This window comes from Pseudonaja textilis, chromosome 17 (genome assembly GCF_049901715.1).
Source record: "Pseudonaja textilis isolate UNSWEBS1 chromosome 17, rPseTex1.2, whole genome shotgun sequence".
NCBI lineage: Eukaryota > Metazoa > Chordata > Lepidosauria > Squamata > Elapidae > Pseudonaja > Pseudonaja textilis.
In genome coordinates this window covers 1-27,504 of record NC_142006.1, presented here as the reverse complement: position 1 = coordinate 27,504, position 27,504 = coordinate 1, and the positions used below count along the sequence as shown (strand labels likewise).

Sequence of the window (27,504 nt, the reverse complement as noted above, 5' to 3'; positions counted from 1 at the left end):
CCAAAAGAATGAACATGGACAGTTGCAACCATGTGCTTATACTTCCAAGAAACTGACAGGAACTGAGCAAAGATGAGCCATATGGGAGAAAGAGGCATATGCTGTGTGATGGGCACTCCTCACATGGAGACATTTCCTAGAAGGGAACCAAATCCCCTTTGAAATCTGGACTGATCATAAAATATAGAAGCCCTGAAAACTCCACAGAAACTCTCAGAAAAACAAGTAAGGTGGGCTCAATATTTTAAACAGTTTAATTTCACTCTCAAATATCTCCTGGGGGAAAAATTTTCTTGGCAGATGCCCTGTCCAGGAAACCTCAATACAACAGCAAAAAGATTGAAGTTATAAAACCCATGATCCAACCAACCCAACTTGCAGCCAAAGTAATCACCCAAGCACAAGAGAAGAAAGAATAACTGACTGACAATGCAACGACTTCAATATTTAAGGAGGCACTACTTAAAGACAAGTGGCTCCAGGCTAACAAAAGCAACTGCTTATTCAAAAATGGTCTAGCCTGGGTAGAAAACAAACTTTACATCCCTGTCAGCCAGAGGATGGACCTCATGAAATGATGCCATGACTCAAAAATAGCGGGACACTTCGGATTTGTAAAAACCCTGCACCTCATCAAAAGACAATTTTGGTGGCCATCTCTCAAAAAAGATATTGAAAACTATGTTGCTAATTGCCCCATCTGTGCTGCTGCAAAAAGAAGACAAGGAAAATCTCCTGGGCTTTTACAAACAGTGGCAGAACCTTCAGCACCCAGGAAAGAAATCTCTATGGACTTTCAGCTCCCTGAAAGTACAGGAAATACTGTTATTTGGGTTGTAACTGATGTTTTTTCAAAACAGGTTCATTTTGTACCCTGCCAAAAGATCCCAACAGCCAAGGCCTTGGCAAAGATGTTTTTAATACACATTTATTGCCTCCATGGTCCCCAACGGATTATCTCAGATAGGGTTATACAATTCACATCCACATTTTGGCGGGCATTTTTAAACCTATTAGGCTCCACCCAGAGGTTGTCCTCATCCAATCATCCGGAAACTAATGGTTCGACAAAGAGAGCTAATAGCGTATTAGAACAATACTTAAGATGCTTTATTAATTACCAACAGGACAATTGGACAATTCTTCCTTTTGCAGAGGTAGCATACAACAACTCGGTCCACAGCAGAACTCATTCCACCTCATTCCAGGTAGCCACAGGCCAAGAATTCAACCCCATGCCAAAGCTACTTACCAAGGAACCTGAAATTCCCTCCCTTAAGGAGTGGATAATTAATTTGCAAACCACTTGGCCAATGGTCAGACTAGCCTTACAAGAGGCTAGAACAGCTTTTAAAGTTCAAGCAGACAAAAAATGCTGTGATCCTAAACTATTCAAAGTTGGGAACCACATATATTTGTCTACAAAATTCTTAAAATCATTGCAACTCTCTAAGAAACTGGGACCTAAATTCATTGGGCCATTTTCCATCTCCAGAATTATTAATTCTGTTACGGTAGAGCTTCTACTTCCCAAGACACTTAGACAGGTTTATCCAGTCTTTCACTGTAGCCTACTCAAACCAGAGATCACTTCAAAACTTAGACACCCACCCCACTTCCCACACCTCCAACTCCCATTATGGTACATGGGGAACAATGTTTTGAAATTCAAGATATCCTTGATTCACGCACTCACCGTGGATCCACCCAATATTTAGTAGCTTGGAAACATCTTTCTTCTTCAGAAAATGAGTGGGTAGCCAAACGACATGTAAAAGCACCCATATTACTATGGAAGTTCCATCTGAAATACCCTCACAAACCATCCTAAGTTGTAAATGTAACATATGCTTTATGTCTTCCAAGTGGATTTCTCAAATTTTTGAGGACGGCAATTTGTCAGATCCATGTATCTGCCAGTTCCTGCCTTGGGATTCTGATTTCTTTGGATGCGTTACTTGGAATGCTGACACTGGGATCTCGCAGCTTTCAGGACCCCTGGCCATCGTAACCTTCCTGACTAGCTGTGAGGTCAGACACTGCTTTGCAAGGCTTCTCTGCCTTTCTGGAGGGGGAGGGCAGTTCTGGCCAGGGCTGGTGTAGGGCAGAGGTCTAGTCCTGGGCTCCTAGATGAACATGGGATGCTGCAGGGCTGGATCTCTTGCTGCTCCTTTTAAAGGTAACAACTATTACTGATACCTCTGTGTCGACTTAACTGGTCTGGGAGTCCTTCCTCATGGACTCTCACATGTCACTTCCTGGACTATTACAATGTGTTCCACCTGGGTCTGCCCTTGAAGACCCCCTAGAAATTACAACTGGCCCAAAATGTGGCAGCTGGTGCAGTGCTGGGCACCCCTTGGTTTGCCCAAGTGGTATCACTGCTGTGTGAGATTCTTTCCAGGTGCTGGTTATCAACAAATGGCATGGAGACAGCTTATTTGCAGACCCCCTGCAGACCTTCCTGAGGATACTGGCAATTCCTCCTGACTCTCTTCCCTTAAACATTCCCATCTAAGGGTCCCCAAAAGGCCTATTCTCCTTCGCCACCATTTCCCTGTGGAGGAGACTCTTGCCCTGGACAACAGGAGAGGTCCACCCACTTCAGTTTCCTGAAAGCGCATTTCCAGGGGTGGGATTCTACTGCTTCTGCCTGGTTCTATAAAACCAGTAGCTCTGAAGAGCAGAAGACACCGAAACCAGTTCTGTGTTTGTTGCTGTTTGGCCCACCTGCCCACCTGTCCTTACCTATCTTACCTGTCCTTTATTTCCTGCTTTTTCAACCTCAGCTGCTTTGCGCAGCACAACTGAGGTTGAAAAAGCAGGAAAAAAGAGGCTTTTCAAATGCTGTGCACCTGCACGCAGCGCTTTTCAGCTGTCCGGGCAGCACAGCTGATGGTTTTTTTACATGTGCATGCAGCGCGTGTCAGGCACGCATGTACGCGCAAAACAGTCACCAAACCAGTAGTAACACCGGTTGAATCTCACCCCTGCACCTTTCCCACCAGGTGCTGGAACAGTAGGTTGGAACCAGGGCTCATAAAGAAGAATAGAAGGAGATGTGAGATCGGGTGCCAGTTTCGTCTTACTATTTTGCTGTTGTTGTGAACTAGTCAGTGGTATTTTACAAAATGGGCAGCTATATAAATATTTCAAATAAATAAAACAAGAGAACAAAAACACAGCATCTTGCACAGATTTTCTTTTTTTCCCAGAGCAGGAAAGAGCCCCATTCATTTTAAACCTTCAACCTTTTTTTGTGCTGCGAAGACCAAAGAGCGCCACTTGCTTACCTGGATACAAAGGTTTCCAGTGGAAGGTGCGCCCGTTGTAGACCCGGGAGTTGAAGGAGGAGCACTGCTCCTCCCGGAAGCTCCTTCCACTTGGAGGACACTGCTGGAAGGAAGAGAAGCCCGGGTGAGGCCCAGGCAGCCCCTGCCCTGATGGCTCCTCAAGCTGCCCCCTGCCTTCAAAACCAAGCTTGGACATCATAATTAAAGGGGAGGTGGAAGGTGTTTCTCAACTTGTGTGCTCTGCAGCTTCAAAGAATCCATACCTTCCAGGAGAAAGCCAAACGAAGTCTCGAAATAGAGAAGTGTTAGCACAGGTAATTTTTGACATATGACAAATGACCCATTCATTTAATGATCAAAGTTACAACAGAGCAGAAAATAGGGACTGTCAAATCCACCACCTTCAACTTAGTGCCTTGCTGGCATTCTGCCATCAATTGGGGAAGTGGGAGGGGACAACAATGGGCAATAAAGCTGTACACCTTTATGGAGGAAAATTGGGAAGGAGAAATTGACATGTGAGAAAGAACAGAGCCGTTTGGAATCTGGTTCGTGCTAGTGCTGGCACCTTCAAGGCCATCTACTCTGAGAGTGGAATTTCACCAGCACAAACACCTCAGAGTTTCCCAAAACATCTCAGTGGTGCTGGATTGGCTACACATGGGCAGACCACAAAGGGGGCTGCGGAAATGGGTTCAGTTCTGTATTAGCATGTGGAAAGTTTAGATTCTGCTTGATTTTACTGCAATCAGCATGTCTTAGTAGAAGTGCCTTTTCACTTCAACCAAATGGAGTCGGGAGTTTCACTTCCCTGAGGGATCAGACTGAGGCAGCATTCTGGGATCCCATGACCACCATCTGTGACCTTCCCAGGTCAAGCAACGTCAATGAGGGAAGCCAGATTCACTTAATAACCACATGACTCACTTAACAACTGTGACAACTTGCTTAACAGCAGCAGCAAAAAAGGTCATTAGACATGACCCACTTAAGAATTGCATTGCTTAATGACAGACATTCTGGCCCCAATGGTGGTTCTAAGTTGAGGATTGACTTTACTCTCACTGATGGAACTTTTGCCAGCCATGTCTCTTCCTTGTCCAGGCAGATCCCACTTGAGCCCACTCCCACCCGCCCCCCTATTTAACTCTCTTACCTGCACTTCACACAGCTGGTATCTTTTGGACATCCCATTGCAGGTTTTATTAAGAAATCCTGTCGCCAACTTCCTTCTAAATATAAAAGGACAGATGGCATGATTTTTCAATTTTCATTAAATCATTTTAAATAAAAAAAGGACAGTGATAACAATTCTCACGCTGCCTGTACCAAATGCATGGGGGCTTATCTCCCATTTTTATCACTTCTAGCAGTTACACACAACTATTTCAGGACTAAAAATAATTCCTGTTAGAGTGTTTTTCAATCTAATTGCCGGTTAGAGAAGATGCCTCGTTTTATCCTGCAAGCACAGCCCCAGTGAGTTGAGGTTTTCACTGAGAAAGTCGGGATTTAAGGGACTCAGGGGTCCTGAAGGGCTGCTCTCATTCTTAAATAGTAAGATGCCGCACTGTTATTGTTATGTTCTGGGCGAAGAATGGAGGTGAGGCCAGAGCGATTTCTAACAGCTCTTTATTCAAGACTGCCTGTGAGGCAACCTAGTCTCCCTGGCTGACAGAGCTCCTTTTATAGGAAACTGATCAGCCAATCAACCAATCAAGACAGAGTATTTTTCCGCACCAACAGAGGACCAGAATGAGAACTTCATCTGACAACTATTCACTATATCAATGATGGCTAACCTTTTCGTCGTCACATGCCAAATAATGCAATGCGCACGCGACCTCCTGCTCACTGCACATGCATGCACGATTCCCTCTGCATGCACCCTGCCATCCTGCGCACGCATGTGCATCTGCTATACCTTCCCCCCTGCATGCGTTGCAGATACCCGACAATCAGGTGCCTGGTGGGAGGCGCATGCAAATGCGCAGTGGATCTCTTCCGGGTGACAGCTTGTATGCCGGCAAAACTGGCTCTGCATGCCACTTCCGGCACACATGCCATAGGTTCACCATCACGGCACTATATACAATACATAACAGTTATCCAAATTGCTGTATTCAGGAAGAAACACCACAAATATATTAATAACTACAATAAAGGCCAAATTAACATTTTGTTTTCAGAATTTTCTTCCTCTTCCACTGACTAGGATGGGAGGGTTGTGCGGTGATGATGTTTTGGCCTGGTGCCATGTGTGTGTGTGTGTGTATTTTTAACTATGTTTCATGTTATGAGAGGTTAGAGTCACTGTATGAGGTAAGTGGCCATATAAGTCCTGAAAATAAAATTAAAAAACCCCTAAAAGAATGAAAATAAAATACTTCAACCAGAATCTGAAATGTGAGTGGACGGTTTCTGAGAGGCCCAATCAGGCTTTGATGAAACGCCAGGTTTGCAACCCTCGTCCATGAGAAGATCCAGGATCAGATCATGGGTGCAAGCAGTCTTGTTGCATTCCTATCTGGCGTTGTGGGAGCAGAAGCCAAGGGCTGGAAAGCATGACAATTTTCAAGCAGTAGACCTGGTGCACATTACCTGGTCAAGTGATTTCCCTTAACCAGAGGTATCCAAACTTGGCAACTTTAAGACTTGTGGACTTCACAAGTTTTAAAGTTGCCAAGTTTGGGGACCCCTGCCCTAAACCTAAACCAAGCCGCTCACTATCATTAACCATTCAAGCTTTTAAAAATATCATTTGTTTGCTTGCTCTCATTAGTGTGGCCTGAGTTTTTGATTTGGCCCCCTTGTTTTCCTATTTCTCTTTACTTGCCCTTCCTGGCTATGGGGCAGGCTGTGGGTGACCAGAATCTATTTGTGCAGCCAGCAGTTTTAGAGTGCATGGCCACCCCAGATGGTAGGTGGGGTGGATCCAAGGCAACTGGTTCTAATATTTGAGGGGCTGCCACAGAGAGGAAGAGGGCGTCAACCTGTCTTCCAAAGTACCCGAAGGCCAGACAAGGATGGAAACTGATCAAGGAGAGATTCAACGTGGAAACAAGGAGAAATTTCTTATCAGTGAGAACAATCAACTGATGGAACAGAAGTTGCCTTTGGAAGTTGTGGGAGCTTCATCACTGGAAGCTTTCAAGAGATTGGACGGTCATTTGTCAGAAGTGGCATAGGACAGTGGTAGCGAAACTTTTTGGCACTGAGTGCTGAAATGGGAGCGCACGTGCGCCAGAAACTGGAAGACTGGCATGCATGGGCGGGAGCAACAGAAACCACAAGAGCAGTTCCCCAGCGCACATCTGCATGCTGGGAAGCTGAGCTTCCGGTTTCCGGCACACACATGCACACCGGCCCCCTGGTCTTCTAGTTTCTGGTGTGCATGTACACACAAAGACCAGCTGCTCTTCTGGTTTCCGATGCTCCTGTGTGCATGAAGACCAGCTGGCCGCCATGCATACGCGTGTTGGAACCTGGAAGAGCAATGGGCGACGGCTGGCATGCCTGCTGAGATGGCTCTGTGTTCCACTTTGCGTGGCATAGGTTTGCCAATACTAACATAGGAGCTCCTGTTTGGGAGGGGTTGATTAGATGACCTACAAGGTCCCTTCCAACTCTGTTAATCTGTTAAAAAAGACCCCACACAGCATCGTTCCAGTTGCTTTTGAATGCAAAGATGTTCTGAACCCCAAAACGCACTTTCTGGAAGAGACCGCAACATAGCTAGAGTGAGCCATGATGGAGGGACGAAGCCACCAAGGTTACCTCTGTTGCAGGCAATGCCTTTCTTGGAAGCGGATTCCTCCGCCACACGTCCGAGTGCAGGCTGCCCACTTGGTCCACTCGCCCCACCAGTAGGCCATGACATCAGCTCCTTCTTCAAGGCTGTTGGAAGCTGGTGTGTTATCCTGTTTGCCATCAGGAAGCAAAGAAAAAAAAGGCAGGGTTGATGATGCAGATACTTGAAATATAGAACAAAAATATAACAAAAAAGGAGGAATCTTCAGGGATTCAGGCCAGACTTGGTGAATCCTGTGCGTGGTTGAATCCTACATCACAGCTAACTTGTACTACCTGTGATTCCATAAGAAAAGCCAGAGATCTCAGAAAAGAGCTGAATGGTATCAAGAATGACACAAAAGCCAGAGGGCCTCCATACATGCACAAGCCCAGACACTATTTTTTGCATGTTGTGTTTCCCAGGTCATCACACAATCTATTTGTTTGAGGACAGCCTATTACAGGAAGTCAGACAAGTCACTTGGATTGGATATTTTGTGTTGCCCCAAGCCATGGTAGATGAGAACTGTGAGGGTGTAGCCTCTCTACTGTGGTAGCATTCTGGTTCAGATTGACCTGGAGAAGTTTAGGCTGAAACCAGGAGGAGGCTCCATCTTTCCTTAAATCTGGTCCCCCTGTTTCCTCTAGAGCAACCATCTCCTAGAGAGCTGAAGTGCCCCTCTGGATGATGGTGGCTTCCATAGAGTCCATAGAACGAAATGAAATTCAGTGTAGAGAAAACTAAAGTCTTACACTTAGGCAAGAAAAACAAAAGGAGACATAGACTGGGAGAAACCAGGCTTAATAGCAGGAACTGTGAGAGGGATCCTGGAGTCTGGTCAACCAGTTAAATATGAGCCAGCGGTGTCCGGCAGCAGCCCCAAAAGCCAACACAATCCTAAGATGCATTAACAGAGGGATACAATCAAGATCAAGGGAGGTACTAATACCACTCTGTAAAGCCACACCTAGAATCCTACGTCCAGTTTTGGTCACCACACTATAAAAAAGATGTTGAGACTCTAGAAAGAGGGCAGAGAAGAGCAACCAGGACAATGAGGGGACTGGGGGCTAAAACATACAATGAACGGTTGATCAGTTGAAAATAAAATATATTTATAGATATGAGTTGTTGGAAAAATTATAACCAAATATTAGATATAATGTATAATTAGTATGCAGTGCCCCTCCTGGGTAAGTTTGCTGATCTTCTAGAAACCTTGTTTTATTTCAGTGAGACTTTGGCCCCAATTGGATGGGGTCTTGTTTTTTTCTTATTGCCTGCAATATCCCCTCTCTTTCATTCCATCGTCACCAAACTGATTGGAAGATCAGTTAATTGGGTTTAAAAACAAGAGAGGTGTCAGATACCCTCATGGCTTGTTTCTCTACCTTCAAAGGCATTCTTGATGAAAATGTGGCATAACTGTGAGAATGTATGAGAATATAGAGCCAGTTTGGTCTAGTGGTGAGAGCACCAGGCAGAAACCAGGAGACAGTGAGTTCTAGCCCCACCTTGGGCATGTAACTTTGGACCAGTCACTCTGTCTCAGCCCAACCCACAGGGTGGTTGTTGTGGGAAAACAGGAGGAAGGTTTTGTTTTATAAAAATAGTAAAGGCAAGATAAAAGAAATCTTTTAAAAAAATGGAACAGCATCCATAACATTCAGTTTTTATACCCATTACTAGGCTTTATGTGCAGAACCCCAGGAATTTAGAATCTTCTCTTCAGAGTTCTTCAATAACTACATACCAAGTGGCTGTTCCCAGAATCGCCTGACACAGGAATGAGTGTTACTCAAGCTTCCATCTGTGTGGGCAACGTCTCCTTAAGCAGCTGTGTGTGAATTTCCAGGCTTTGGAGGTGAATTTCTCAACTCTGCAGAGTGCTTTGGCTCCCTGAAATCCACTCTCCCAGGTCTCCACTTACAAGGCTGCTTAAATTATGAAAGCAGATAAATGACTCATCCGAGGATACAGTCTCTACTAGCGGGAAAAGAGCCCTGGGACAGCCAAGAGGAAGAAGCCTCTGCAGGCTCCAGATTGTTGATGGCTGAGTTAAATAGTTCTTGGAAAGGGCTGGATCGCAACCTGGCCCGAGATGACCCCAAGGAACTGACGCGCTTGCAAATCACAATCTTGACATGTATTATAAATATTACGTCAACACCCAAAATAAGTTGTTTTTTTCTTCCCCAGCTCTTGTAACGCTGAAGTATTTGTTTGTTCCCAAATATCTTCTAAAAGAACTTCATCCCGATAAAAGGCATTCAGAAATGTTTATTATATTTGCAGGAAAGCCAAAGACAGGCTTAAAGCATCAGTTCTTAGCATCAAGAAATGTTGATTTGGATTTTGTGCAATGGAAATCCGTTCCTTGGGCCTTCTGTCTTGCAGGTCTTCCTCTGCATTCTGCTAGGTGTAGAAGACTCAGAGGCAGAACAAGGCCTCCTTCAGCATTTCTTTACCCTTGTGCTTTCTCCTCATCCTGCAATAAAAACCTGGTGTTCAACCTGGTGCTTTCTGGGTTTTCTTCTTTGCCCTTTACCATTTCTTTCATCTTTTACATCTGCTTTCCCTGAGTTATTTCTTGTTTTTTTACATGATGAACGAGACTTTTAAAAATTTTTTTGGCATGGTTGCAATTTCTGAGCTTTAGCTTTCCAGATTCCATCCTTACAGATTTGCACTATTTGCTGGTATTCTGTTTTAGTTACACAGTATGTGTCCCTCTTTCCACTTGACTTTTTTTGTCTCTCAGTTGATCAGAGCATTCTTTATACAATCCTGCTAGTTTAATCTTGGGCACTTGTTTTTCTTCTCAGTACTATTGTGTTAGACTGTGCTTTTATAATTTCATTTTTCAGAGTTTCCCAAGTGTTTTGAGTTGTTTGCCTCTTTAAAGACTTCCATCCATGGAATCCTTCTTAAAATCTTTGTAAGTTTGTCAGCTGCCTTAAAGTCTAAGACATATATTTGATTTTGATTGATTATATGTGCTGTATTATGTTGAATTATAGTATCATATGGTCATGTTCCCCAAAGTTTCTGCATCCTCAACCCCTTCTATCATATCATCTCTATTACTAGGAATTAAGTCTAGTATAACTGATTGTCAGGTCCAGCATCTTAGGCTGGGGAAGGGAGGCAGCAATAAACCTGTATGCATTCTTGTGTGGGGATTAGTGAGGGGGATGATAATTGAAGACAAGGAGATCACCATGGGATCAGTTTGTGCTGTCTTCAAGGCTGTTTGCCTGGAGTGTAGAAAGTTACCAGCCAAAGCACCTCAGAGTTCCCAAAACATCCAGGCGGCACCACATTGGCTGAATTTGGACTGGCTAAGAGCGGAACCCTCTGCCTAGCTTAGGAAACCGGAATTCAAACACCCAGGTAGAGGGCTGTCCAGCCTCCACTTGAACACAACACAGGAAAGACACACACATTCAACTGCTCTTCCTGCTAAGATTTTTTTCTATCAAGTGGGAACTGTCTTCGTGCTACTGGCATGATTCACCTCCAAGAGCTTCCCATAAGGGACCTTCAGGGATCTGAAGGGCCGCAATGCTGCAGTGGTTAGAGTGCAGTACTGCAGGCAGGCTATTCCTGCTGCCTGCCGGCTGCCTGCAATTTGGCAGTTCAAATCTCACCAGGCTCAAGGTTGACTCATCCTTCCATCCTTCTGGGGTGGGTAAAATGAGGAGCCAGATTGTTGGTGATAATAGGCTGACTCTGTAGACCACTTAGAGAGAGAGCTGTAAAAGCCCTGTGAAGCAGTGTATAAGTCTGAGTGCTAGTGCTAGTGCTATCTGAAGAGAGTGCATCTCTTTGCTCTCCCTGAGGTTTGTCTGTCCTCAGTCTTTTCCCCTGGACTTTCCTTTGTGTCAAAGCTGAGTGAATGAAGGTATAAAAAAGGTTGCTCTTCCCACTGCAATGGCCAGGAATTGTGTTCCTTTCCCTTCCCAGATGTGGGTGAAAGTGTGAAGCAGCCCTACCCACAGCAGTGGGGATATTCTCTGACCAGTCGCAGATCCCATTATTGGAAGGCTCAAAATGGGAGAGCAATTTACAGACAAGGGCTGAGGGTGAAATACTTTTCTACTATTCAGACAACTGACAATGCAATAAAGTTCAACCGCTGAAAGTTAACAAATAAACCTTTCTCGAGAAATATAGGACAAAAAAGGAGGAGGAAGGAGTTGTGCATGAAAGACAAATGAAAGAGAACTTGTGCATGAAATCACCCAGAAGAAAATATTCACCTGTGAAAATGCCAGAGCAGTCACCACGAACATCGCAAGCACAAAAGCCCCCTGGAGGTGGGAACAGCCATGAGGAACTCGGTGGTCCCAGCTGCGTTTGACTTTCCTCATCCTAACAAAGCAAATAGCAAAACCTGATCATTATATAAGGATTGCAAAGATCGCTTCAATATGGAGGCCTTGAAGACTTGAAGAGGGATCCTTCTCAATATGTTTATTGGAAGTATTGAGTTGAGAAGCAAAGCGAAGGCATCACTGATCACTTCTAGCCCAACACGAGCCACTGGCAGGGGTGGTTAATTTAGCCAGATATTCAAAATACCTCCGCAGTAAAGAGCCTCTGGGTATTTTGGAATAAATATCTGACATTCAAGCAAATAATCTTGCACACAGTTAAAGTAATGAATAAAGGGGAAATTATTTCACACACACGCACACACACACACAAATGTCCAATTTCAGTTGACTGAGCAGCATTTGGAGTGGTCGGCAGTTCAGGACAATTCTTCCTTCTACTAGACTAAAGTAAGGTTTCACTGGAGTGCTAACTTACTTTTTATTGGTTATTCTAACTCGTTTTTCATGTCTGATTATTATTTTATGTTCGTGCTATTAGTCACCCCAAAGATGATTTGTAACAGAAAATGGAGCAGAAATGTTAATACATAAAAATGTGGTGAGCTGTATCTTACCACAGCTCTGGCCCTGGGAAATGCCCTCCCCTCCCTTCCAGAAAGTGGTAAAGAGATGTGGGGTGAGGGCGAATCTGGGGTTTGGAGAAGAGCTGAGTGGCCGTGGGAAGGTTGGTGTAAAGTCGCTTTTTTCTGTTTCTGTTTTGCTTTTTGTATGATACTGTTTTATCCTGTGGTTGTAAGCTGTCTCGAGTTCTGGTTCTAGGATGGGTGGGTCATGTAAATATTGCAAATCAATATTTTAAAAAGGTATGACGTGTAATGTAATGAGCGTCGTGAAGGACTCCAAAGAGGCCTTCTGCAAAGGGCCCTTCCTTAAAGGTCTCAAAGGTGCTTTTTTTTTTCAAGAGACAACTGGACTTTCTAGTTTTTCTTTGAAGACGTTTTGCTTCTCATCCCAGAAGCTTCTTCAGCTCTGCCTGGATGGTGGAGAAGGGAAGGATTTATACTCCTTGCAGACAGCTGGTCATTTGCATCCTTTTAGTGGGTTGTTAAGGTCACCCGGAGGTTTATCTGTGTCATCAAGGTCAAATTGATGCATCAGGGACAATTTTCACTGAGTGGTGCAAATTGGTGTAGATATCTTCTTGGAACCGCTTTTTTGTTGTTGTTGTTGGTTGCAAAGTCTGGTCCGACCCACCGCGATTCCATGGACAACATTCCTCCAGGCCTCCCTGTCCTCTACCATCTTCTGAAGTCCATTTAAGCTCACACCTGCTGCTTCAATGACTCCATCCAGCCCCCCCATTCTCTGTCTTCCCCTTCTTCTATTGCCCTCAATCTTTCCCAGCATTAGGTTCTTCTCCAGGTAGTCCTTCCTTCTCATTAGGTACTTGAGTTTCCTCTTCAGGATCTGGCCTTCTAAAGAGCAGTCAGGGTTGAGCTCTAAGTCTGACTGGTTGGATCACCTTGCAGTCCAAGGGACTCACGGGAATCTTCTCCTCCAGCCCCAGAGTTCAAAGGCCTCCATTCTTGGGCGCTCAACCATCCTTACGGTCCAACTTTCGCAGCCCTACATTGCCACTGGGAGAACCAAAGCCTTGGCTCTACGCACTTTTGTTGGCAGGGGATGCCTCTGCTTTTTAGTATGCTGTCTAGATTTGCCATAGCTTTCCTCCCCAGGAACAAGCGTCTTTTGATTTCTTGGCTGCAGTCCCCATCTGTGGTGATCTTGGAGGCCAGGAAGATAATTGGGCGACTACCTCAATTTCTTCCCCATCTATTTGCCAGGAATTGAGAGGGGCGGATGCCATGATCTTAGTTTTCTTAATGTTGAGTTTCAAGACAACTTTTGCACTCTCCTTCTTCACCTGCATCAAGAGGCTCTAGTTCCTCTTCACTTTCTGCCATTAGAGTGGTATCATTTGCATACCTGAGGTTGTTGATATTTCTCCCGGCAATCTTCGTTCCAACTTGTGATTCATCTAGCCCTGCCTTTCTCATGATGTGCTCTGCATATAAATTAAATAGGCAGGGCAACAGTATACAGGCTTGCCGGACTCCTTTCCCAATTTTGAACCAATCAATAGTTCCGTGTCCAGTTCTCAGTGTTGCTTCTTGACCCACATATAGGTTTCTCAAGAGACAAATAAGATGGTCTGGTACTCCCATCTCTTTAAGAACTTGCCACAATTTGTTGTGATCCACACAATCAAAGGCTTTAGCATAGTCAATGAAGCAGAAGCAGATGTTTTTTTGGAACTCCCTAGCTTTCTCCATGATCCAGCGTATGTTGGCAATTTGATCTCTAGTTCCTCTGCCTCTTCAAAATCCTGCCTGTACTTCTGGTAGTTCTCGATCCACATACTGTTGGAGTCTAGCTTGTAGGATTTTAAGCATAACTTTACTAGCCTGTGAAATGAGTACAATGGTGCAATAGTTTGAACATTCTTTGGCATTGCCATTCTTTGGAATTGGAATGTAAACTGACCTTTTCCAATCCTGTGGCCACTGTTGAGTTTTCCAAATTTGCTGGCAAATTGAGTGTAGCACTTTCATTGCATCATCTTTTAAAATTTTGAATAGCTCAGCTGGAATACTGTCACTTCCACTAGCTTTGTTGTTGCTCAGACTTCCTAAGGCCCATTTCACTTCACATTCTAGGATGTCTGGCTCAAGGTCAGTGACCACCCCATCATAGTTATCAGGGATGTTAAGCTCATTCTTGTATAATTCTTCTGTGTAATTTTGCCACCTCTTCTTAATCTTTTCTGCCTCTGTTAGGTCCCTGCCAATTTGGGCTTTTATCAAGCTCATCTTTGCATGAAACGTTCCCTTCATATCTCCAATTTTCTTGAAGAGATCTTTGGTCCTTCCTATTCTGTTGTTTTCTTCTATTTCTTTGCACTGTTCCTTTAAGAAGCCATTCTTATCTCTTCTAGCTATTCTCTGGAATTCTGCATTCACTTGGGTGTCTCTTTCTTTCTCCCTTGCCTTTAGCTTCCCTTCTTTCCTCAGCTATTTGCAAAGCTTCCTCAGGCAGCCATTTTGCTTTCCTGCATTTCTTTTTCTGGGGGATGGTTTTAGTTGCTACCTCTTGTACAATCTTGTGAACCTCCATCCATAGTTCTTCAGGCACTCTCTGTCTATCAGATCTAATTCCTTAAATCTATTTGTCACCTCTACTGTATATTCATCAGGGATATGATTTAGTTCATACCTGAGTGGCCTAGTGCTTTTCCATACTTTCTTTAATTTAAGCCTAAATGTTGCAACAAGAAGCTCATGATCTGAGTCACAGTCAGCTCCTGGTCTTGTTTTTACTGACTGTATAGAGCTTCTCCATCTTTGGCTACAGAGCACATAGTCAATCTAATTTCTGTGTTGACCATCTGGTGATGTCCATGTGTAGAGCCATCTCTCGGGTTTATGGAAAAGAGGGTTTGCTATGACCATCATATTCTCTTGACAAAATTCTATCACCCTGTTTCATTTTGTACTCCAAGGCCAAACTTGCCTCTTATTCCACTTATCTTTTGGCTTCCTACTTTAGTATATTGGATACCTTCTGACCCGAGGGGCTCATCTTCCAGAGTCATATCTTTTTGCTTTTTGGTGTTGTCCATGGGGTTTTCATGGCAAAGATACTGGAGTGGGTTGCCATTTCCTTCTTCAGTGGATCACATTTTGTCAGAACTCTCTGCTATGACCGGTCCATCTTGGATGGCCCTGCACAGCATAGCTCATAGCTTCATTGAGCTATGCAAGTCCCTTCACCACAACAAGGCAGTAACCCATGAAGGAACCATAGTTGAAGGCAGTAAACCAAGGAACCGCTAAAAGGATGCAAATGACCAGATTTCTGCAAAGGAGGATAAATCCTTCCATTCTCCACCATCCAGTCAGAGCTGAAGGAGCTTCTTGAATGAGAAGCAAAATGTCTTTAAGGAAAAACCAGAAAGTCCAGTTGCCTCTTGGGAAAAAAAGTGCCTTTAGGACGACCATGACCTGGAGGACTGAGAATCTCCATAGACCTTAAAGGGTTCCTCAAAGGCTTCGTCCAGTGGCTTTCACAGGTGCACAAACAGCTGTGCTCACCTGGGTTGAGACTAGTAGGGATAGTCCAGATGCTTCCAGAGCATTTCTTTTCAATGCTCCCTGCAGCCCTAGCAGTCAACGTAAATAGAGAAAAATAATATTCTCAACCAAGATTAAAACGTAATTTTTTACTGATGACGATGGACCTCTGATTCTGCCCACTCGTCACGCCCTTCCACTCCACTCTGAGGCATCTAATGATATGCTCTTCTGGACCATGAAAACGGTACTGGCTGACCACTGGACATAGCATTGGCTTGGCAAACACGTTGCTCTCCATTTGTTAAGATACTTTAACAAGCCTAGCTCCCAAATCCTTTCCAGAGATACTTAACTACAACTGAATCGGCAGTGCTGAACATTATCGGCTTGCTTTTGTATAAGTATATACTCTTTAAAAGGAGAACAACCCAACAGGCTCCCGTACGTTGACCTCCTCTGTTCCACAGCCCAAAATTGAGGATTTACTCCCAGCCACTTAAAGAAGATCAGGTCCCTCCTCCTCCTCTTGATCCCTCCCCCCACCCCCACCCCGTCGCTTCTAGCTGCCAAGAGACTGAACTTCCTAAAACTCTGCTCATCTCTGGCTGTCGCCACCAGCAGCAAAGACGCTGCGCATTCCAAACTGCACAGATTTGGTCTGTGGTCTGGACTGGCTGCCAGCAAAGAACCTGGGGCGATGTGACCCAGACGCGCCTCCTCCATGGGCAGCCCTAGGGAGGAGATTTGCCCGAGGCACGGAAAAGCAACACCCTGCCATCGACCCTTCTTCTCCCAGGGGGCCTACCTGGTGGGTGATACCAGGGGAGCTTTGCCCATTTAAAGGAGCAGTGTCCGAGCACTGTGGAAGCTCCTCTCCTGAACAACATTCTGAAAATGGGCCAGTTCCTATTCTGGCCCCTCCCACCCACCCAGGCCCTACAGATCTGGGGGAGCACCTTCTTCCCCATACAAAAGTCTACCTAGCAAGGTCGGCCAGTGGGTGGGGAGGCAAAGGGTATGGGGTGGGATGCCATTCCCCCCTCCCATAAATACCTTGAAGGAATCCCAAAGGTGGTTGTTTTTTTTTCAGGAGGGAACTGGACTGCCTTGTTATTTCTTTTGAAGACATTTTGCTTCTCATCCCAGAAGCTGCTTCAGCTCTGACTGGATGGTGGGGGATGGAAGGGTTTATATTCCTTGCAGACAGCTGGCCATTTGCATCCTTTGAGAGGGTCATTGAGGCAGCTTGGAGGTTTATCTATGTCCTCAGGGTTACCTGCAATGCAAATAGTTCCTGTAATCTGCAATTTTCTTTTCTTTTCTCTAGAAATCCATTCCTATTCCTACAGGGGTGTTCATCCCAAATTGTATAGCTAGAAGTCTGTAGGAATGGATTTCCAGAGAGGAAAGAAATGCAGACTACGGGGAACCAGGAGCACCACTCAGGTGACCATGATGAAACAGATAAACCTCCAGGTGGCCTCAACTACCTTCTAAAAGGATGCAAATGACCAGCCCTCTGCAAGGAGTATAAATCCTTCCCCACCATCCAGTCAGAGCTGAAGAAGCTTCTTGGATGAGAAGCAAAACATCCTCAAAGGGAAAAACCAAGAAAGTTTGAAAGTGCCTGCTGAAAAAACACCTTTGGGACAAGCCACATATGCAACTCTCGGCTTTCGTTCCATTTTGTGTAGACCTAACACAGGTGCTGTTTTTTTAGGGGAGAATATTGAACTCTTACTTAGAAAATGGCTATTTAAGTTGGGACCAGAGTGCTCCTACCTGGTGAACAAGGGACGCCCAAGCGGCGTGCAACCCACTTGTGCGTTTGTCACCGCATGAGCAGCAACTCGACCTTCCAGCGCAGCGGTGAGCTTGCGTGGAGCCTGGGAGTCCTGAGTTCGAGTCCTGCTCCGCCGCACAGCGGATCTCTTCGCCAACCTGCCCCACGGGGGCGCCGTTGCCGTGACCGCCGCCTTGGTCGTGAGGTGCAAAGGGGGCCGGTGTACCCCTCAACCGCCGGGCGCTTTGGTGCCCCCGAGCCGGAGCCCCCCCACCCCCGCCCCGTTTCCTCAGCCCGAGCAGCGGACCGCCGGGGAATGTCTGGGGGAGGGATGCCAGCAGGCCCCCTCAGCCGGGCGAGGGAAGCGCTGACCCGCCGCTCAGCCAGAGCCTCCAGCCCGCCGGTTACGTAACCGCCCACCTCCCGCCTCAGAGCGCCCTGCGCGGGCCAGATGGCGCCCCGCCAGCCAGCGGGAAGGGGTCCTTTCGACGCCTCCTCGGAGCCCCTTCCGCCCCCTCCCCCTCCGACCCCCGCCCCCCCCGTCCCCCTTGTAAGTTGGCGGCGGGCGAGAGAGCGAGCGTACCTCCCGTCAGCCGCCTCAGCGAGATTCAGCGCCGGGCTGGTCCGCGGCTGCCCGTCTGTCTGCGGAGGCCCGGAGCGGCGGCGAGAGGAGGAGGAGGAAGCGCAGACGCCTCGCCCCCTCGCCCCGGCCTGTCCCCCCGCCCCCCACACCTCGCCTCCGACTTCAAAGGCGTCCCGCCAGGAGGAGCGACTTTGTGGCTACCGCCGTCGCTGCCGCCGCCGCCGCCGCCGCCAGGCTCCAAGCCGGCGGGAAGACGGGAGAGGCGGCCGCCCGTTTCCTCCCGCGCTGCCCCGCCAGCTGCGTCCCCGGCCAAGGCCGAGGGAGAAAGCGTCCGAGCGGGGCCCGGCGGCGAGAGGGAAAACCGCTGCCGCCCACCCGGCATCTGCAAACGGCTTCGGAGCGCAGCGCTTCCCCCGTTCCCCGCCTGGGCGTCCGGGCAGGAACCGGGCTCCGGAGCTGCCCAGCCCCATCCGGCCATGGAGGACCGCCGCCCGTTCCGCTCCGCCAGTTCGGAGGCTCTGGCTGCCCCGAGCGGCCGGCCCGAGGGCGAGAGGGCATGGAAAGGGGGAGGCGCTCGGGACTTCTCCCTCTTCCCCCGGTATTACCGTGTGCGGAGCCAGCGCCCGCCGAGGTAGAAGGGGGAGAGGTGAGGATGAGGGCTCGTTTGGATGCCCCTTTCTGTCCAGGGGACTTTCCGGATGGGACTTTCAGCGACCATTTCCCAAGCCGCAGGTCCCATTCGGAGAGGCTCCAGAAACAGGGCAGAGAATAGCAACCAAGATGATTGAGGGGACTGGAGACCAAAACATACAACCAACGGTTGCAGGAATTGGGTCTGGCTAGTCTAGTGAAGAGAAGGACCAGGGGAGACAGGAGAGCAGCCTTCCAGTACTTGAGGAGGAGGGGATCGAGCTGTTTTCCAAGGAACCCGGAGGCCAGACAAGGAACAGTGGATGGAAACTGATCAAGGAGAGATTCAACCTGGAAATAAGGAGGAATTTTCTGATAGTGAGAACAAGCAACCAGTGGAACAGAAGTTGCCTTCAGAGGTTGTGGAAGCTTCATCCCTGGAGGCTTTCAATAAGAGACTGGACTGCCATCTATCAGAAATGGGGTAGGGTCTCCTGCTTGGGTGGTGGGGCTGGACTGGATGACCCACAAGGTCCCTTCCAACTATGAATCTATTAAAAAGGCTGTGGCAAGCCAGCCCTGTCTGGGCCCAAGCAGATGATATGCAACTTCTCCATGCCGCTTTGTGTGCAGTGGAATCATGCAGCCTAGGACTGCGTTGGCTTTTTTGACAGTGGGTCATATTTCAATTATTGTCCACTAGGACTTGTAGCTACTACTCTTGATCAGGTACCACCTGTTCTGTACATTACATCTGCATTTGGGTTTTCTTGCCTAAATGTAGAACCTTACTTACACCTACCTAAGGGTAAGACCTTACTTTTCTCACCACTGAATTGCATTTTGTTGTATTAGGGAGCAATAGTCAAGTCTATCAAGAACTTCTGAGTATTGAGTCTGTTGGCTATTCCCCCCAGTTTGGTGTCATCTGCAAATTTGATGAGCTCCCCTTTTATTCCCTGATTTAAATCATTTATGAAGGTATGGACCCTGTTTGGGGCAGTCTGTTGACATTGACACTCAAGGTTGAGCTGTTGGCTTCTTGGGCGCTCTCTGAGCTTGGCTGCTGCTTGATGGGAGACACCATCAGAGCAGGGAATCTACTCCCAGAGGCTTTCTGAAAAAGCAATTGTACTAGGAAGCCCCCCCCTCCCCAATTAACATATTTGTTATTCTGAATGTTAAAAAGAGGCAGGGTAGAATGTGTCCCAGAAAGGAGAAATGGAGAAAAATCTTAACAAAAGCAGAAAGCAGCCCTGGTCTTCCTGCCGTAAGAAAACAACCTCAAGCAGAAGCTTGAAGAGGCTGGGTTTTTTGAATGGAGATTTTTGTATCCATTCAGAAAGGCTGGGCCAATCAATTCATAAGCAAAGAGACTCCAAACAAGCAGTACAATTAGGCAAGCCAGAACTGACAATATTTGCTCAGACAAACTCCAAGATTTGCATTTCCCTTTTTGCCTGTAGAGCCAGCCATGACCCCTACATGACCCCCTAGGAATTTGGCAACAGCTGTTAAAATATTGAAGGACACATTCTTGCACAGGAACAGGCATTTCAAATCCCCAAAGAATGTATAAAAACCCACTTGCTCTCAACCCTGTTTTGTCAGCCCTCCCCCTCTCCAAACATGCTGCTGTCACTGAAGTTTCTGGCATCCAAATAAACAGAGTCCTCCTTTCCCCGCAGCATTTCCAGTGTGTTTCTCCTGGCTTGGAACTGGACTGGATTTTTCTTCCGACACAAGCCTTTGGCAATTGCAGGGGGCAAACTCTCCCAAAGAAAGGAATACCTGCATCTACAGCAAGGAGTCCCTGGTCACCTGGATTCAGTGGGCTGACTCCTCCTAGGCTCTTAGAGACACAGGCCCTGAACCACGCTGGGCTTTACAGGGGTGGCCAGTTCCCTGGACTACATTTGGAAAAAGACTAGTGACCAATACAAGCGTCACAGCAATGGCACGACACTGACATGCCTCAGGCTGCCTACTCTGTGATTATAGAGTAGGAAATAAGGAGGAATTTCCTGACAGGGAGATCAGTCAATCCATGGAACAGAAGTTGCCTTCAGAAGCTGTGGGAGCTTCATCCCTGGAGGCTTTCAAGAAGAGACTGAGCTGCCATTTGTCAGAAACGGTGTAGCGGGTTGGACTAGATGACGTACAAGGTCCCTTCCAACTCTGACAATCTGTATCTACTCAGCACCTCCTGTGGCACTTGGGGCGAGCAAAGGTTGCCAGGGCCTCCTCAAGGGCAGCCCACAGACAGTAGGTGATAGTCCTGGAGTTGCAAGTTGACCTGGCTGCAGTCAGCTGCCACCTCCCATGCATCCTGTTCCAGATCCACCTGCAATAAGCTGGGCAAGGGCCCTCCCAGCCCCAGCTTGCTGCTGGCCTTCCAGCAGGAGTGGCAAGCCTGGAAGAACTTGTCCCCTCTATGGTGGGGTGGGTGTGCTGTCTCAGAGACGGGGATCCACGCCCTGTTTGAGAGTCACCAGACCACCACAAACGATTATGCTTGGCCAGCACCTGCATCCAGCATCCAGCCGGAAGTCCCTCCTCGTGTCTCTCTCCCCTGCTCAGACCCCAGACAGAGAGCTCTTCCCGACAAGGATAGTCCAAAAAGCACAGGGGCTGTCGGTTGTCCGGCTTCACAGCCCCAGTTTGAGCCTGGAGCCCTGTGTGGTTGTATCTTTCTGGGTCGCCTGGCACAAGGGTTCTCTCTGCTCACCCAGGAGCAGCCAGCAATGAGAAGGTGCCCAGGAGGAGCCCGAGATGCCCCCTCCCCTGGGGCTCCTCTAACCCTGCTTCCTTGGCCTGGGGCTGCCCAGCACCTCCTCCTGGACAGTCAGGCCTACAGCAAGCAGCTCAGGTCGAACTAAGTCCCAGGTAAAAGGTTGCACCAGAGCCCCCAGTTGCCCCCTCCCTCCTAAGATCTGATCAACCAGCAAGTAACAAAAGGACTAGAACAGCAGCTGCTTCCAGGCAACCAGTTCCTGAATCCTGTTTGAGGAATTGGATGCAGAAATCTAGCACAGGTCTTAGAATTTCATGAAGAATTGGAGAAACTCTCTTCTCTTCTGCCACCACATCCGATCCCATCCCAATTTTCCAGTGACTGTAGCGGGTCAGAGACTGGCTGGCCTTGCCTGGACTGAAGAGCCAAGCAGGGTTGGCCCTGATTAGTGTTTGGATGGGATCCCCCAGGAAAGGTAAAAGAAAAAAGAGGGGGGGCGGTGTCTGGAAGAACTAAATGAGAAACCACCTCCGTATTCCTGCCAATTCAAATACAGGAGGACGTCCCTGTCCTCCTTAGGAACCCAGCTGGACTTGAAAAGAATTTTGCCTTTTTCTTTCACTGCTTTTCACAAACTATCCACAACTTTCAGCAGATGTTCCTGATGTTCATTTTCAAGTTTTCAGGGGAGGGGCATAACTGGAAATAGTCACTTTTTTATAGGCTCCTTTAACTTAATGGTCAGGAAAAGGCTTTCTGTCTGAGGGAGCATCCATAAACTGTCAAAGATGACAAGAACCAGAAGCAACTTATGGGAAAAGTCACACAAGGAAGCTGGTGGACCATAACTGCAATGAAGTGGCTGCACCACAAGGGAACGTTATCCAATTAGCCAGCTGCTAGGAGTTTCCTGCCAAGACTCAGCTTTCTCTACACTTTGCAGGTATCATTTCCACCTTCTCACTGGACTTCTAGTCATCTGCTACATCCTCTTGGCATTTGCATGCTCTTCCTCCATGGCTGTCAGTATCAGGGGCCACCTACCCTGGGGCAGACTCCCAGGGCACCAACCTCTGGGAAGATGCCCACCCTTAGGAAAGGCTCAGAAGAGGCCAAAGCAAGAACAAGTGCGTGTGTGTGTGTGCATTTTTCCAAGCCATTCTTTATTGTGCCACACTTATAGGCTGGGGACTCTTCTATCTGCTTCTACCATATACTCTGAGAGCTGGACTCTCTTGAGAATAGCTTCATGGTGAGATAGGCAGCAAATAAACTTAACAAGTACTACTATTACTAATAATAATAAGAACTGTTGTTACCCAACATGGATCCTCCAAGGAAACGTCCTGTCTAGGTGTGGACAAGGACAAGTCAATAGACATATTAAAGTTCCATAAAGCCTTTGATGATTTATCCCAAACTTCCCCAAAAGCCTTCTGGTGTAGGACCTCCTGCTTGGGTGGGGGGGTTGGCGTACACTTTCAGAAAATAAACTTTGGGAAATAGAAATTGGACCTGTATAGAAGCTATGCTGCCCCTCCTTCCAAGCCTGCTCTGGAGAACAGCTGCTCTACGTTTGTGGCAGCAATGTGGAGGCTGAACATTGTACTGCATTTCACATTATGGGAGGAAGTTTCAAAGTATTTCTAGCAAGTCTTCCAGATTCTGTAACAGCTTTGTTCCCTATTTGCAAGATTCGTTTCTCTCTCCATGTACATGTATATATCCGGACTAGACTGTCTTGTTTCTCCATGTCATATAATATATGGGGGTACACACATAATTTTGTATTTATTTACTTATCTTGTCATTTTATGTTTATATTGGAGGTGGAGACCCTTTGAGAGCTGTATGCAATGTAATTTCATTTTAATGTATGCCAATTAGTGTACATTCAAAGTGACAATAAAGTTATTCCATTTCATTCTTTATTCCATTCATTTTTTCATTCCATTCGCTGTTGATCCACCATCCTTACTGAATTAAGAAAGGCCCCAGGAGGTTTTTTTTAAAAAAATTATTAAACATTACGAAAAAGAAAGGCAAACAACAGTAGAGGAAAATGGAGAAAAACATGAAATGAATAAAAAAGGACTTGCAGACATCAGAGAATAAGATTAGAATTCAGTCTATTGATGTAGGCACCAGGCTAGAAATCAGGAGACGGTGAGTTCTAGCCCAGCCTCAGGCATGAGAGCCAGCTGGGTGACCTTGGGTGGGTCCCTCTCTCTCAGTGCAGCCCTCCTCACCTGGTTTTTATTCTGGAGCACCTAGAAGGAGGAAGGAGTATTAGGTATGCTCACCACCTTGTGTTTATAAAAATAATAAAGGAGAGTAAACTAATTAGTTGGTTTTAAGTAAATGAATATATGATAATTATTTTGACAACAAGAAATCAAAGGTAAAATCCTATCAATATATAAATACTAAGAGCAGTAGTCATAAAAAAGATGATAAAAGTTACCGTAAATTAAACCCAAACTACCAAATACCTATTCCAATTTAATCTGTATTTTTGAGTTAGAATGTTAAGAAATTATGTTAATAGAAACCCCAAGTTTTGATATGGTACAAGTCAAAATATACAATCCAATCCAGTAATGTTTTCCAAATTCTCTTCAATGTCAGATTTATTTTTGATGTCTTCTTAGTATTCTGTTAGGGGCAGTGCGGTGGCTCAGTAGTTAAGATGCTGCATTTGTTGGCTGGAAATCTGGCAGCCCAAGTTCGAGGCCTGAGCTCTGTGTGATGAGGTATGCTCCCATTTTTGCCCAGCTCCTGTCAACCTAGCAGTTTGAAAGCAAGTGTCAATCAATCAGAATAGAGCTGAAAGGGACCCGGTCCAAATCCCTGCTCAAGCAAGAGACCTTATAACATTTCAGACAAGTAGCTGTCCAATCTCTTCTGAAAGACCTCCAGTGATGGAACACCCACAACTTCTGGTGGCAAGCTGTTCCACTGGTTACCGTAATTGTCCACAGTTAGGAAGTTTCTCCTTAATTGCTTGTTGCTTCTCTTCTCAATCATCTTCCAACTATTGTTTTTTGTCCTGCCTTCAAGTGCCCTGGAGAATAATTTGACCAGAGGTGATATTCAGCCTGTTTGAACTGGTTCTGGCATACCAGTAGTGGAAATTTTGACCAGTTTGGAGAACTGGCAAATACCACCTCTGGCTGGCCCCGCCCTCCTGCCCTGCTCTTTCCCATTCTTTATTCCGCTGATTTTTAGCTCTGCTGATTTGCGTGGCAGAGCGGATTGTCATGCCTCAGCTGAGATGAAAAACAATTCAGGCGATCTTTGAGTGCTGCGCGAACTGGTTGTGCGCAATTTGGAATCCCACCACTGAATTTGACCCCCTCTTCTTTGTGGCATCCCCCGAAATATTGGAATATTGCTACCATGTCACCCCAAATTTTCTTTTCTCTAGACTACCCATACTCTAGACTTTCTCTTCACTACCAGCACTCAATTCCTGCAATTAAGCAATTTCTTAATCATCTTAGTTGCTCTTCTCTGCACTTTTCCCAAAGTCACAATATCTTTTTTGTAATGTGGTAACCAAAACTGGATGCAGAATTCCAGGTGTGGTCTTTATTAAGCTTTTATAAAGCAGTATTAATACTTCACATGATTTTAATTCTATATTAAAATTCTATACCTTTGTTTATACAACCAAGGATTATACTAGTTTTTTTGGCTGCCGCCACACATTGCTGGCTCATTTAAGTGATCATCCACCAGGACTCCAAGATCCCTTTCACAATTACTGTTTTTGAGCTAGATATTTGCCTAATCTATACTTAACACATTTGGTTTTTCTTGCTAGAGTGCTTTTCTCTACATTAAATTTCATTTTGTTGGATAAGGCCCATTGTTCAAGTCTGTCAAGATCCATTTGAATCCTGTAAATATCTATGTAAATGTAAGTAGATAAATAGGCACCACCTTGGTGGAAAATTAAAAGTGTTCTATGATGTTGGTCACATGACCATGGAAATGTTTTCGGACAATGATCAATGACCTTAAACAGAGATGAGCACCGCCTATGTAGTCAGCAACAATTAATGGAGTAAAATCCGTAGGGATTCCTTTACCAGTTACTTTTAGAATCCTATTAGGTTTTTTTTCCAGAGGGAATTGAATGTACTTTCCAGCAGGAGATAAATTGTATCCTGGCAGCTGTTATCATATACCGTATTAGTCAGGATATATTGTAGGAAAATAGTTTAATAATATTTAATTTAAAATAGGTTAGAAAGGAAATTGAACTACTTAAAATTTGCTTCATTCTGACATAGAATACAAAACATAGAATAATAGGGACCTTGGAGGTCTTCTAGTCCAACCCCTTCCTCAAGCAGGAGACCAATGGACCATTTCAGACCAATGGTTGTCCAATCTCCTTTTGAAAACCTCCAGTGATGGAGCATCCACAACGTCTGGTGGCAAGTTGTTCCATTGGCTGCTTTTTTAGTTGTTGGTTCCATATGCTGGAAAATATCAATCATTTTCAATGCCTTGTTTTCAGTTTTTATTGGAGTCATTTTGGACCAGAGGATAAAGAAAACTTTGGTGAATATTCATGTTTATGGCTGCAATTCTTCCCAAACAAGGTTTGTTTGTTTAATTTTGTCTCCCCATCTCACCACAAGGAGACTCTGGGCAGCTTACAAATACAAAGATGTATTTTACTTCCTTCATTTTAAAATATGTGCTGTAATATTTTTATTATTTTGTTATTAAATAGATTCTTAAATGTTTTTTAAAACATTTTTATTTGATACTTTTGCCTTTCTTCCTCCATTAAATTCCATGTGTCAACATTTGAGTTTCATCCTGACAATCAGAGCCTGAAGAAGTGGCTGGTCTTGAGGGGAGGAATTAGCTAGTTTCAGTCTCATTGACTATGTGGAAAATATTAAGTGGAATTAAGTGTCGGAAACCACGTGAATGCTACCCATATTAATTTCTCACCCTGGTCGATCTTTGTGTGCAAAAGTCTGCTTGGGAATTGATCTAGATGTCAACTAGCCAGGTTCCAAGTCTTCTGCGTGTCTTTGCTGCCATCTAGTGGCTATCTAGAGTTTGCAGTTCAAGGATGCTCACACTAAATTCCAGCCCACTCCTAAGATTTAGGGGAGGGCTCTAGTCTGCTCCAGGCCTGGAGTTCTTTGAGGAAAAGTGAGGGTACAGTAAATTTACACCCTGTTTATACAACCAATGTATAAACAATAAGCAATGTCTCCCCTCTAAAACGCTATATTAGGCTGAAGGTTTGCAACCTTGGATACTGGAGTTCTCACCCACCTGTCTTCCCTGGACCAGCAATATTTTAAGGCCCTAATTCACAATGATTGCTAGAGCTTAAAAGTCTGCAGAGATGCTCAATCCTCCAGATCATGGTTGTCCCAAAGGTGCTTTTTCAGGAGGCAACTGGACTTCGTGGTTTTTTTTCTCTTGAAGATGTTTTGCTTCTCATCCAAGAAGCTTCTTCAGCTCTGACAGGGGCTCCATTCCCCACTATCCTGTTAGAAGGCAAAGATTAGGGCTCACTTTTCATCCGGGAGATCGCTTGGCAAAGAAGAGGGGGAAAAACAAGACACTGTTGCTTTAAATTGAAAAGCCAAGAAGCAGCTGCTAGGAAGTAGTTTTTTAATTGCAGAAGGGAGGTGACATTCAGCAGTTTGTTTCTGGGTCAGCTGAACAACAAACTGGAGAAGAGGAAGGATTCTTATTGTTGTAACTCGGAACAAAGGGGAGGCTGCACCAGAGCATCTCAATAACACACTTTATTCAGGGAATAAAGGGGGCTGTCGCGTCTGTAGGCTAACAACAGACCTTCCAGCGAACAGCGGCTGGCTCGACCTAGCAGCCGGCTTTTATAGCCGGCTGTCGAAGGGAGACAGCCAATGGGGGCTGCATACGCCCCCGCAGCATGAGCGGACCTGATGGGGAACTTGTGTCAGTCCCGGGGACATAACACCCCTTCCCCCCAGATACGAACATGAATAGTCTTGTAAGTAAACGGGTGGTTTGTGCGAGCGCCCTGACCGGCGCAATTCTGGCGATGCACAAAGTGGCATAGAGTTCTGGGAGTCAGGAACTGGCTTGGCCGGACGGCAGGATTGATCTGGAGACTGGTTCGGAGTCTGGGAGTGGTCACAGTCCTCGGGTTGGATTGTTAAATCGTCATTGTCACACAACCCGGTGGTATT

General features: G+C 46.0%; 1 protein-coding gene across 4 annotated transcripts in view; it reads right to left on the bottom strand.

Moving 5' to 3' along the window:
* Window positions 1–18,038, bottom strand: part of ADAMTSL2 (ADAMTS like 2) — a 60,834-nt gene extending 42,796 nt beyond the window's left edge. The window contains exons 1-5 of one of the 4 annotated variants that reach the window (XM_026719160.2): window positions 17,926–18,038; window positions 11,349–11,460; window positions 7,071–7,213; window positions 4,450–4,525; window positions 3,294–3,396 (exon numbers count right to left, since the gene is read on the bottom strand). In XM_026719160.2, coding sequence (XP_026574945.2) covers window positions 3,294–3,396; window positions 4,450–4,525; window positions 7,071–7,213; window positions 11,349–11,459 — 433 coding nt within the window. In that variant the 5' untranslated portion in view covers window position 11,460; window positions 17,926–18,038. Of the gene's footprint in view, window positions 1–3,293; window positions 3,397–4,449; window positions 4,526–7,070; window positions 7,214–11,348; window positions 11,461–17,925 lie in introns of those variants that run through there. The other 3 variants (XM_087914295.1, XM_087914296.1, XM_026719159.2) reach the window with 3 other exon arrangements.
* Window positions 18,039–27,504: the final 9,466 nt, after the last annotated feature.